This window comes from Halyomorpha halys, unplaced genomic scaffold (assembly GCF_000696795.3).
Source record: "Halyomorpha halys isolate HHAL.00 unplaced genomic scaffold, Hhal_1.1 Scaffold2692.1, whole genome shotgun sequence".
Classification (NCBI taxonomy): Eukaryota; Metazoa; Arthropoda; class Insecta; order Hemiptera; family Pentatomidae; genus Halyomorpha; species Halyomorpha halys.
Genome location: NW_027111968.1, coordinates 19,677 through 33,256, shown reverse-complemented (window position 1 = coordinate 33,256; position 13,580 = coordinate 19,677). Strand labels below are relative to the sequence as shown.

The window sequence follows — 13,580 nt, the reverse complement described above, 5'->3', positions numbered from 1 at the left end:
ATATAATATACTTATGCACATATAATCTTATATATACAGTCTAATCTGTTTATCAGGGACCTCAGGGGACCTAGAATTTTTTATCACTTAAAGATTTCCAAATAGTCATTGGAAATAACATTTGTCTTATTTTAGGGTGTTTTTGGATAGTGTAAATTTGATCAAATATACCAGGATTATCAATATTTTATACCTCTAAATATTGATGTAAGGTTTCTAATAATCCTTTTCCTGCTTCATGCTTTGACACTCTTTCTAAAGTCTCTTCTCAAATCTCCTCTTCTTCTATTTCCAAAGAGGAAGAAGAGCACACAGAAATAATGTTGTCATCAATGAGTTCTTCTGATACTATTAATTCATCATTCATACAAAGTTCCAATTCTAGAGGTAAACATCGAATAAATCTAAGTAAGCAAATCTCGATTACAAAGGTTTCTGTAGCCAGAGGTATTTTATTGCAAAAGTATCAGGACCTCATTGCAATTATCAGTAGTAGAGGTTTCTCACATATTCAGAGCCCACTTAATCAGGTTACACTGTGTGCATATATATTAAGAGGCTTTAATAATATTGAGAGGTTCTCTATATTATTATTTGATGATGACCTTTTTTTTATTCCATACGAATAATGGTACTAATACCGAGATTCCTTATGGTTTTTCATAGAATCACTCTTCTAGGACAGCTCAACATCCTTTTCTCTCCTCGAAACACTTATTGGATTAATAGGTTTTCAAGATTTAGCCTCTGCATTGCATTCATTAAGAAAATGTATGAAGTGTATGCCTGCAGAGCTTAAGGTATGGCATGAGGTTACATCTTCCATTCTATAAAACCTGTAGAGTAGAGATATTCTGATCTTCAAATTGAAAAGATTTTTCTATAGTCTACAGCGTCTATTATATAGCCTTGACCAACCTCTCAGGATAAAAATATCTGGTTGTTACTATATTTTACTTCTGTTCGTACTAGGACCTTTTAGAATGAACTTAAACATTTTTTGTTTATTGGTATGTCTGCTAACTTGAGCCTCAGTGAAGATCTTAGGTATCAGTCAAGACAAACATGGGTTCTAAAACTGAAAGAATTTTCCCTTAGATTCAAACACCTCAAAGTTACGAAATCCAATAAAAAAGGATATCAATAAGTATGCTCGTGAAATCGCCAACATTGATCTAAACATAGAGAGGTAAAACCAAGAATTATAAAAATCTATCATTTTTGAAGGACCACTGTAAAGTATATTAGAAATACTTGAGAAAAATTCTGATCTTTAAATATAAATTTGATCTGATTTACTCATATATTTTAGCTTTATAATATGTTTGAACTTTTTAAATATCCATCAGCTCTTGAAGCTGAATGATAAATCGTATTATTTTAATTTTCAGAATTAACCCACACAAGTTAGTTCTGAAAAATCTTCTAGCTAAAGAAAACATTCAGTATGCTGAAAAACTAAGTTTAATATTTAATTTGGACCTACAAAAACTAATCTGTGAGGCAGGGGACATCCAGTTATCAAAAGGATTTGTTAAAGAAGCTATTCATCTGTATAATTTAACAAGAGTAATTTTTTTAATAAACTTATGTAGTTGATGTCAATAGTTACATTTGTGTTGCATTGATTGTCATAAACATCATTTTTCTTTAGTTATATATGATTGATAGAATAGAATGAGAATAATCTTCTTTATTGAAAGTCATTTACTAAAAAATAAAAGTCACAACATTTCAGGGCTAATGCCCCATCATTAGGTTCATTATCAATGTTGCCTTCTATCCAATTTATTTTGTTACAATAGGATCTCTTCCTGCTTGCTGTAAAAATACAAATTCTAGTGGTATACTTTGTTGTCTAAAATATTAAAAATTTGTCAATCCTTATCTCTTTCACATGAAGATGACAATTGAGATTAAAATAGACTCTTTTTTTAAATAAATGAATTTAAATAAGGAAGATAATTCTCACTATACCTAACTAAATAATATTGAAAATCTTCCAGTCATTGGAACCTGATTTATATTTTTTATTGATTTTAAAGTATGGTTGTATTTGTTATTGATAATTTTATCATGAATAAATTTTAAAAGTAAAGTTTTATTTTAAATATTTCAGTACACAGTTTAATTTTGTTAGTGGGGAAGTGATTGTTGGTGGAACTACTTAATAGATTACTGCATTATTCATAGTTATTCTAGCCGAATATTATACTCATAATATTATATTCGTAAAAAATTACTTATCAAGTCACTCAATCAGCACCACAACCCATCACTGGATCCTGGTGTCCTTAAATAGCTTTTACCAGTTTATTCAATCTAGTGCAGCTGTCCTACCACTTCGAACATCAAGCCAATGCCTTGTTCTTCTTTTGCACCATTAAAAGTCAGCCCATCATAAGTTGGAGGACCTCTCAGTCATGGTCCAAATTGTTCCTCATTGAGGAGTTTCCTTGGAATATCATGGGCATCTATCTTGTTCGCATGACCCACCCTTTGAAGCCTGCTAAGTTTAATTATTTTAAAATTTGGTTCCTTCAACAAAGAATACAGTCGGTTGTTTGTTCTCCTTCTCCATGTTGTGTTCCTGTTAGTGGACCATAAATACGTCGAAGAGTCTTTCTTTGACTTATCTAGTAAAAGATTGATTTCTGCCATGATTTAATGCCAAACTAACAATTAATAAATGATCCAAACATAATGTGTTTCTGGTTTTATTTTGTCCGAGATTCTAACTTATAGCAATAAGTATTAATCAATTTAATCATTGATTTTATTTCTCTTCAAAAAACATCAAGCTCACACTCCAGAAGATAAGTTTTCTTCTTAATAAATGATAAATATTTTATTCTATATATTATTAATAAAATACTGGTGTTGATAACCAACAGGTTTTAAGTGTTAATTTGAAAATAACCCACCAACCAATATTGTATTATTTTTAAAAGGATCCCTAGAACACAAATTTTGTATTCTTGAAATACCGGGGTACTTTTATATCAAGTATTTTTTATTTAAAAAGGGAACATTATTATTTGAATTCAATAAAGTTTCTTATTCATTGTATTTTTTCCTTGATGAGAATATAGCTGGTTAATTCATCAATTATTTCATATTGCTTGTTTTTTTTTATTTTATTTTTTAAATTCTGTATGAAACAAAAAATGTCAACATGTTGGTTGTATTTTTTGAAATTATAAATTGAAGCCTAGCCACTTCCTCTCACTCACTGATGTTTCCACCTCCAGGTCTATCTTAGGTACAACAAATAAAAGATAGAAACTGAGACAATAGAATCTTAACTTATTGAGACCCATATTTTGCTTTTCCTCAATCTATATTTTAAATCAGAGAAAGATCTTCCTATTCTGTTTTTATTCTATTAATATACTGTCTGTTGTGTGTCTATAAAAAAAAATTGTAGTAACCGAGGGAGTTTAGGCTTCATCTTAGTAGCTTCAGTCTGCAAGGTGTTGGTTCAATTCCACCTTGGGCCGGCTGACTTTTATTTCATGACAGTTCCACAGAATGAAAACTCTACCCTCCCAATCTAGTTAAAATAGATTGGTTAGCTACAGAATAACCTTCCCTTCTTCCACCTTCTCCCCCCTCCCTCCACACGTCAGAAATTACCAGATAGAGATAAACAAAACAAAAAAAAAATAGAATCATGACTGATATATGAATCTAGTAGATCTCTTTAACTGTGTATATGAATTAAGATAGCTATAATTCATGGATGTAAGATATATCTTTATTAGGAATTATTTATTATGTATAAAATGTATTCTTAGAGCTCATAATTTGTAAATTTTTATTTTAGCTTTTTGATGCATTTTAAGTGCAATATTTAGTATAATGGTATTAATAAAGTTGAGTCCCAATAATCTGAAATTCACTTATCCAAAAGTCTTCTTAATTCAGAACTTAAATTAAGGTATATTCATTGGAGCTAAAGAAACGAAAAAGAACTAAGGTTACAATAAAGCCACTATGATAATAATTTATTATTATTTTTAGGAGGCCATTCTCCAACAGCTTCCATCAACTGTCTCAGTCTGTTGCAGCCACCATCCAGTTCCGAAACTTCTTAATGTTCCTCAAATCAGCAGTAGCACCATCGGCTTATCATAGCTTAGGTCATCCTCTTTTTGTATCATGGAGTGGTGTGGCTCCTTACCCAGCTGTCTTTGTGAATACTCACTACCCTTCCCAATGGCCTGTCCTACTTTTCTCAGTCTTGCAATCTCAACTGATCATTATCTTAGCAAGCAATGCTGAGATAGTGATCAGAGTCTACATTCACTCCATGGAAGGTCCTTACGTCCTGTAGACTGGATCTGTATCTATCTGGCTTTTATAAAGAAGTGGTCACTTTTGGTTAACGATTTTTCTATTGGGTAATTTCTAGGTTCTCGAGTGTGGGAAGAGAGTCCCTTCCACCACCATTCATTTGGACAGGACGAAGTTGATGAAGCATTTGTCATTTTCATATCTTTCATCATGAAGGCTGTACCCTCTTACAGCAGGGAAATGTATGTCCTCCTTTCTGATTTTGGGATTAGAATCTGCAGTCAAAGTCAGGATACTGTTTCCCCTACCTGGAAGACCATTGGCTCTCTGCAGTAGTTTGGCTTGGTGATGGGACAGAACACTAAGTAATATAGAGTATATTTCTGAAAATTTCAAGTTTGATAATGTACTAAACTAATTACTGTGTTACTGAACTATATTGGTTTGAATGAAAAAATCTGTTAATTAGTTTTTCCAAGAGATGAATACCTTTTCCTTGAAGCCAAATTACACCAGTGCATCAGAAAAATGGTGATACTTATGTTCTTCTAGAGTCACATTTGAATATTGTTCTATGTAAAACAGTGCTACATTAAATTCAACCACAGCGTTCAGACACCACAGCTACTCAGGTGTGATAACATCTGCTTTCCTTTCACTTTTGTCCGAGACATTCATAGGTTTTCTAAGTCATATCAGCAATCTGCTCATCATTTATATTCTCTTGGTAATGATTGTTGGCTCAAACTACTCATACGCATCATTTTTAATTGTGCTTTCACAACTGGGAATATTTTCAAAGAGCTCTTGTACAAAATGGGTTCTATCTGCCTTCTGATTTAGGACAACTTACTCAGTTACAATTCATTTCAGATTATCAGGACTCCACTGTGTATTGATTGTTTAGTTAAGTAAGGTACAGATTAACTATTTTAATTTTTTTTTTTATTATACCAGTTCGGTGGAACTCATCTCATTTTGATGCTTGCTGTACTTGGTCTCATGCCTGAACTTTTTGATGCTTTAAGAACCTGTCAATATGCTCAGTCTTATAAACTTCATTTTATGAACTTGAAACTTCTTGTATTCTTGCATCAGATGTTGACTAACTATTCTAAGAAACTACATAATATGTTTAGGTAATTTTTTTACATGAGAACAAAACAAAACAATATTTATGTGTAAATTATTTTTTATAATTTTAGTGATAATGTTTGGAATTATTCATTTTTAGATTTTGCTATTGTTATTTGTTCAAATAAATTTGTGTATACATGTCCGTCAAATGTTTGTAGGGAGCTCCTTCTTCAATCTGGTTATGATGAGGCTTTAGCTGTTAGTGTTTTAACTCAAGCTGGTCTCTGTGAGGAACTTCTTTTCTTAACTAAGAAGAAAGGATTACATCCTATAACTATGAGTGTAGTTATGCATTTTGTTCGTCATAACCATTCTGTGAATATATCTAGTAGGTTATTTTTTTTTTGTTATTTTGATTTGACTTTTAATTAGAAATTTAATAAATATCTTACTTAAATGATAAATGATTCAATTTTTATTTGATTACAGGTCTTTCTGGTTTTTGGTATCTTATTAGTGATCGTTCATTTTGTGATACACTGTTAGTCAAACCAAATTTTGTTTTATATCATCAGAAACTTCTTCTGAGCTCTTTACCATCATTAAATACAGATATCCTTTTAGTAAGTTAGTGTTATAGCATGATTTCATTTTTAAAATATAACATTATGTATATCAAAAAATGTTTTTTTATTTATTTTGTTTCTATATGTTGTATTTTAAAGTATAGCCATGGTTTTTGTTTATTTTTAACATATTGTTACTTGTAATTTATAATATGAATAATTATTTTCTCCCTGGTACCCAATGAATTAATAATATTGTGATGCTCCATGTTTATTTCTTTTAAATGTTTTAAAATGTCATTGCTGATGCAGTGAATGATGGTGGTTTCAGTTCTAGTTGGAACATTTTATTTGTTTTTGATAATTATTAATTAGTGATTAAAACCATCAAATTCTTATTGATTAAATCATCAGTTGTTTTTCTCTCTATATATTTTTTTTTATCCAACAAGAAATTAATTATGTGCATATTAAAGGCTCCATTTTAAGAACTATATTAATAAATAATTATATAATAAAGATGAATTCATCTCCATAGCTACACACACCTATGGTTTTAACACCTGTATACTCAAAAAATGTGATATCAAAAATATTTGCACATGTCGTGAAAAGTTTGACTACTAAACTTTAGAAACTAGATTTATTATTACTATAATTTGATGGATTTTGCCCTCCTTGGATTAATAGAGTACTTTTAGATCATATTTATGTGAAATTAAGGTATTGCAGCAATTTGTTGCAAAAATGTAGTATTGTTTAAGAAACTACAACTGTTTTATCTTCATTAAATATGTTTTTCTTATTATTTTTTATCTCACTTGAAACATTATTTGTGTATTTATATATTTCTTTCTGTTTCAGAATTTGGAAGCATTGTATAATCCATTTAGTGTGTCTTTGAGATCATGGATTACTAATTTAGTAGAGGTAAATTTTCATGGTATTGCTAAATTAAATTTATATAATTAAATCGTTTTCTTATGTTTTGTATTGTATTGGATTATTATAAAAAATTCAATTATAGCTCCTATCTATACTATAATTCATTTAGGAATACCATAGTTCCTGTCTTAGTGTGAACAGCTTGGAATAATCATTTGGTCTCAAAGTCAAAAGCTTAGGACTTCTTTTTTTGTTGACTGCTAGCTTGATACACTATTTTATTTAGTCTTAACTAATTTATTTTTATTTATGTTTTAATGACATTTGTATGATATATGGTTTAAGGCATGAATGCTATTAATTTATTGGTATATATATTTTTTTTTCAGGGTGATGTACCACTTCAAGTCTGGATTCAAACTTACATTTTAATATGCACATACCTTTCATTAAGGGAAAATAAAATTAACATTGACACTATAAGTAAAATCTCATTGGGTCAAGAGTGGAAATTCATCAATTTGAAGGTTTGTAGATAATAATTTCTATGTATCACTGATTAATTGCAAATATACCACATTTCATAAATTTTAATATGCAATTATCTTTCATTAAGGGGAATAAAATTAAGATTAATACTCACTCCAAAATCTCATTAAGTCAAGAGTGGAAAATCATTAATTGTAAGGTTGGATCATCATTTTGTTTATGTAATGTTCATTAATTACTATAACACATTTCTTTACAAACTGTAGTTTATGAAATATTAGAAAATCATCTAATATTACTTAATTTGTATTAAAATTTTTTTTTGATTAATGTTTGTTAGAATAATTGAGTGTAAGGCACAATAGAAGTTCCTAGAGTTATCAAATAAAAACAAAATAATATACTTACTATCAAAAATGTAACTGTCTCTTTAAAAGTAGTTACCATTTACAATTAAATCAGCTTTGCCTGTGCTTTAGCCCTAAATTATTTGACAAAATGTGTCAGCATACCACTAAAACTTTTCTGTAGCTTCAGTACTGAATTGAACAGCTTGTTGTCTATCCTGGCATTTAATTTTATGGTGTTATCTTTGAATTATATTAATAGTTCAATATGGCAATGTTAATATTGAGTTACCTTCTCTGTTACCATGTGTTGATAATTAATTCTGTACAGACACAATGATAATACTATAACTAGTATTCATTTTTACTATTAATTAATATTACTAAACTAGTCACCCTGATTTGATCCAGAGAAGAAGCTACAATCACATGAGCAAATTTTGTTTTTTTAACAACATGGATGCACCATTAACAGAAGAATTTTTCGCTTTATAAAGGCAATTAGCAGTACTCAAGCTGAAAATTAATACCCTTCCAGTATCTAATATTAATCATATTAGCAAGAAACTATCTCCTATACGGGCCCTAGACCCAATTTCATGGTTCAAAAAACTTAAAGATTAGTTTGAAATTAGTCGCCTAACAGTATACAAAACCAAATGTAGCCTCTTGATGTCAGTTCCTCTGTCATCATATAATGAACTTGAAGAAGCCTTAATCTCGCCTTTTAGCGATTCTAAAGAGTAACATTTGAGAAAATGGTCATCCAGCCTCAAGTTAGAAGATTAGAAACCTTCAATATTGCTCAGGAAAGGAAAATCATTAGCTTCTAATACAGGCAAGGATATCACAAAACCGCTGTGAATCCGAAGGCTACCTATAGCAATAATATCAATTCTTCAAGTTATTTGTACCACTGCACTTAAGTCACTGACTAGAGCCATAAATAAAATTTTAGACATTTCACATCAGCCATTTGTAGCCCCTGTAGAGCTATGTGAACAAAACCATCCCGATTATTCTGAAATTATACCAATTCTAGATACCATCTGTCATCTCCTATATCCATGTTCCCCGAACCTGTGTCAATGTTCACCATAACAAAATCCAGGGGACGACTCTTGTTGGTACCACTCCTTCTTCGGAAACAAGGCATGAAAATATAAGCCTCTATGCAACTACTGTTCTCCAAAAAACTGAAAAGCCTGGGATCAGAGCCACTTGTTACAGTATCAATTGTCACTTCTTTTTAACTAATACTCAGATCAAACTTAACTTCCTTATCAGTACTGTAGCATCCCTCCTGCCTCTCAGACCTTCAGATTGTGCTAAGTCAGTTCTACTTTACCTTTTTTTCTATCAATGAATCTTTTATTGACAAATGACACTCAATTTCAGTCCTAAAAAGAATTTTACCTCTTTTCTTTTAGCCGACCTACCTAGCTTTAGTTGTATTTCTTAACTCGCTTTAATCTCATAGTTTAATTACTTATGCAAAGACTTATTGATGGACTCGATATATCATGTGTTTCTTCAATCCAGCATATTTCCATTGGTAACTTCAACACTCCAATTAATAAAATTGACATTATCATTTGTTAGGTAACAAGTACTCAATATATTTCAAACCCAGTCACTTAAGGATTGGATAAAACTTTAGGATTTAAGGCAGTATTTGACTACATTCTGGGCTCCATAGACATTCAGATAGTCCAGGCCCCCTACATTTAATGAAGAAATAAAAAATACTTGGGGACCTTGTGGGGACTACAGGCAATTAAATAATGTCGCTATACCATACAGTACCCTTTAACAAATATTCAAGACAGCACTAGGTTTTTAAAAACCAAAACAATCTTATCTACATTAGATTTTGTGCATGCTTACCAATAAATTCCAGTCGCACGAGAAGATATTTGTAAAACTGACATTACCAATGATCTCCAAATATACCTGTCCTTCCCGCCTTCTGACCTATTACCAGCCACAAAGAAACTTCAAGAAGATTTGGATGGGATTTTGAATGGGCGAGAGCTAACAAGTTGAAGCTAAATGCGGAGAAGATGAAGGCAATCTTAATAGGCTCCAATCATCTCCTTAAAACTGTTCCTAATATTCCAACTCTGTTCCTACATGATAGTCCCATCAAATTTTATCCCACCATCAAAACCCTGGGAATAACCTTTGATCAAACACTTTCCTGGAAAAGCCATGTATCCAGTATCTCCCACCGTACCTTTTCAACTTTTAAACGTTTAAATTACCTCCGCCACCTATTTCCATTTGAAACTCGTAGGCTACTAGTCACTTTGCTAATATTTCCTCATTTTGACTATTGCTGTACAGTATATGGGGGTGTCTCTGGGTCTCGAGGTGAAATTAAAACGTTTGATAAATTGCTGAGTACGATTCATGTTACGGGATCCCAAGGGACGCCTCTGTTTCCCATTTTTATGCAGAGTTGAAGTGGCTTTATCCTTCCTACCGTCATAAGTATTTCCTGGCATCCTTCATCTTCCAAGTCATCCAATCCCACCGTCCTTCATACATCTCTGAGCTCCTTAAATTCAAATCCTCTATTCGTTCCCGCAATATCCGTTCCCGGTCTTCAGATTTGTACACAAGGGCCCACTGAACCTCTGCTTTCGATAGATCGTTCATTATCCGAGTCTCATCCTTATAGAACTCCATCCCTTCCAACATCCGTCGCTCCAATACCCTCCCTACCTTTAAATCCCGCCTGTTCAATCATTTCTTATCCATTCAGATTCCATAAAATTGTAAATTAATATAATTGTAAATATGTATGTTAACTTTTATATCATTCTTAATTATTTTTATATCTTTTTTTTTCTCGTTTTTTATTTCTTCATTTTTTTTTTTTTTTTATTGTTTTATTTTTCATTTTGGACCACCATAAAATGATATATGTATGTATGTGGACCTCGTCTAGATAAAATTAAATCGTATTTCAGATTTTTCCAAACCCTGGACTGCTAAACAACTCTTTCACTTATAGGAATTTTAAATGTTTGACAATATTTGCCTAATGCAGCACAAATACATCATTTCTCTATACTTACCTCATATACTAAAGATTAATCAACGTATCGGTTGGAACCAATCAATATTATCTTGAATCCAAGCAAAAAAAAATAAATTCTTACATTTTTCAACAAAAAATGTTTAAATTTTAAAAAAATGTATATAGAAATCATTTTTAAGATAAGGAAGTATAATATTAAGAGTTTCAATCTCAATACACAAATATTATAATGTATGTAATTCTTTTAAATTTAAACAATCTATTATTTGATCAATTTGCAATCAATATTGTGAAAAGAATAACATGTATTCTAATTTTTATATTCACTGTATGCACCTGTTTGTTTATTGAAGCATCTTATTTAATGATATAAATATATATGTTTTAAGGATAAATTTGTTGGAGATATGGTCTAGAAAGAAAACGCTTTAAGTGTGATTCTGTTTTTATTGTGAGTCGACATTTAGGACTAAATTGTGTTATTGGGGTGATTATTCCTTGGGTTAGGAAAACATAATCTAACCACCCCTAACCATCTTCATTCATTTATTACATATGGTCATCTAATAATCTTCCTATATGTTATTAAACTTCTAAAATTATGTAATACCTGTATTTATTTCAGCTTGAAGTTCATGAGAATAAGATTAGTGCTGGTTTTAATCATGCTGCTGTAGTAATAGATGGAAATGCCTATGCTTGGGGTTGTACTTCCTTCAGTTGTTTAGGTAAAATAGCAGAAAAATAATTGATTTTATTAATTTCTATTTGTTGTCATTGTTGTATGCACAAAAAAAAAGTGTGTTTGCTGATAATTGTTGATTAATTTTGTGAGCTCTTTAAGTATTGATGAACCTTACCATAAGGTTTACACAGGGTGTCTAGCGACCAGGAAGAAGGTCAAAGAATTTTGTAATTTTGGAAAAATTATGGAATATGAGAAAAAAAAAAACAATAAAAAATTGTCAACAAATAAAAATGCCAGTTAACCTGGGATTCTAATTGGAAGTTAGTGTTGGAAAGCTGGAAATGGTTTTAATGTGTACATTTTACGTCAGATTATAATATCTTATGTGTTTCAGGTTCAAAGTTGTAGGTTAGACTAAGAGTGTTGTGGAAACTCTCAACTTTTTTCATTTTCTGGCCTATAAATCTTAAACCGTACATCCTACTGAAACCTTTATCCAATAATTGATTAAAGACCATTCAATTATGTGTTAAATGAGTGCTTAACATTTTAAATTCGGTCTAGGAATTCAGTTGGAAATGACTGTGAAAACAATGATTTTTCCTACTTTGCCAAGAAATTCAATATAGTCACTATATTCAGAGGAGTTTACAAAAATTAATAGGCCGAAAATTGTAGATCTTGTAAAATCTGTAGCTGCTGATGTAATTCATTTATTCATAGCTATTACTGTTCATTCACAATAGACATTAATAATACAATAAGACATTAGCAATAAATGTTATCAGTTTTAAAGTGGGGTCTGCTATTTTAATTTTTTGGAGGTTAATCATTAAAAATTTTACTTTTTGGAATTTTCCTGTCAGTTATAGGTAAAAATCTATAAGTTTGTTAATTTTTAAGTTAATATCTCAACTGAAGTAGGCTAGAATTCGTACAGATGTGTAAGTGACAATGAAAATGTGACTCGCTGCCTGTGAGTTAGCGAATGAGTCATATCAGAAATTGTGCAGTTTTAAAATTTGAAAAAGGTATGTGCTAATAACACTAAAATTGATGCTCTACAAATGTTATATGTAAGGTTTTTCACTTATAACTGGTGTTTTCATGGTACATAAGTTTTTAAATCGCTATATTGAATTTCTTGGCAAAGTTAGTAAAACTTGTCGTTATCACACTGTTAATTCTGACCATATTCCTGAACTAATTTTATACTAATGAGCAGTCATTGGACTCACGATTCAAGGTTCTTTAAACGATTATAGAATGAAAGTTTCAGTAGGGTGTGTTGTTAAAAAGTTATAGGCCTTATATTGAAAAAAGTCTGAAAATTTGGGGGGGGGTTCCAAAAACACTCCAGGAGGAAACATGATATAATTTTCTGCCATTTTGCTTCAAAATAGCGGCTGATTGGAGATCTTAAATGCCTATATCTCAGCCGTCATTTTACGGGTATAATATATATCATAGAATCATACACCAAAGTCATAAAAAAAATTATCAATCTAGATAATTTGTTTTGTTCAAAATGTATACTTTTCAAATCCTGATCTACATGGATGTTAGTCTTTATAAATTATTATAGTAATTATAAACCATTGTAAAACAATTTTTCCTACTATCAGTATCCAATAAATAACTCTGTAAAAATCCTATTCCCTATCTAAATTTTTACTTATATCAACAAATTATCATTTATACATACTTTTATTAAATTTTCCAACTTCCCAGGAATACCCAATTCAGTCATGATCTTTCCCAAACTGTTTCTGTCCATGGAACCATAGAGCACTCTGAAATTGACAAATAAGCCATCCACATCCTAATCTACATCCTATCATTTTTGGAGTATCTGTTTTAGAATGAAAATCATGATACATGTTCCTTCCTCTTCTGAACCCAGCTTCCTTGTCGCCTATAATATTCTTGTAATACTGATATATCCCATTTAATAGGAGATTAGTCATTATATCATAGGCCACCAGAAGCCATCTCATTTTTTTGTAATTGTCACCTTGCCATGTTCTATGAACTGTTCTTTCCTATTCTTTATAGTGTTCTATTTTTATTTTATAAATGCAGTTTGTATGTCATTGATGACTTTTTATTGCTTTTTTGATCTCTTAAAGTGTTGATGATGTTTACCATATGGTTGTATTATAATTATATATTTTTTTAAAAAATAT

The 13,580-nt window shown here is 30.8% G+C and overlaps 1 protein-coding gene across 1 annotated transcript in view; it reads left to right on the top strand.

The window, feature by feature from the left end:
* The window catches only part of ca (claret), a gene marked incomplete at its 3' end in the record, with an annotated part of 43,103 nt that overhangs the window by 20,614 nt on the left and 8,909 nt on the right, over window positions 1–13,580 (top strand). The window contains 7 exon segments of the mRNA XM_067049892.1: window positions 1,392–1,569; window positions 5,254–5,435; window positions 5,592–5,761; window positions 5,863–5,996; window positions 6,804–6,869; window positions 7,214–7,351; window positions 11,332–11,434. Of these exon segments, the coding sequence (XP_066905993.1) occupies window positions 1,392–1,569; window positions 5,254–5,435; window positions 5,592–5,761; window positions 5,863–5,996; window positions 6,804–6,869; window positions 7,214–7,351; window positions 11,332–11,434 (971 nt within the window).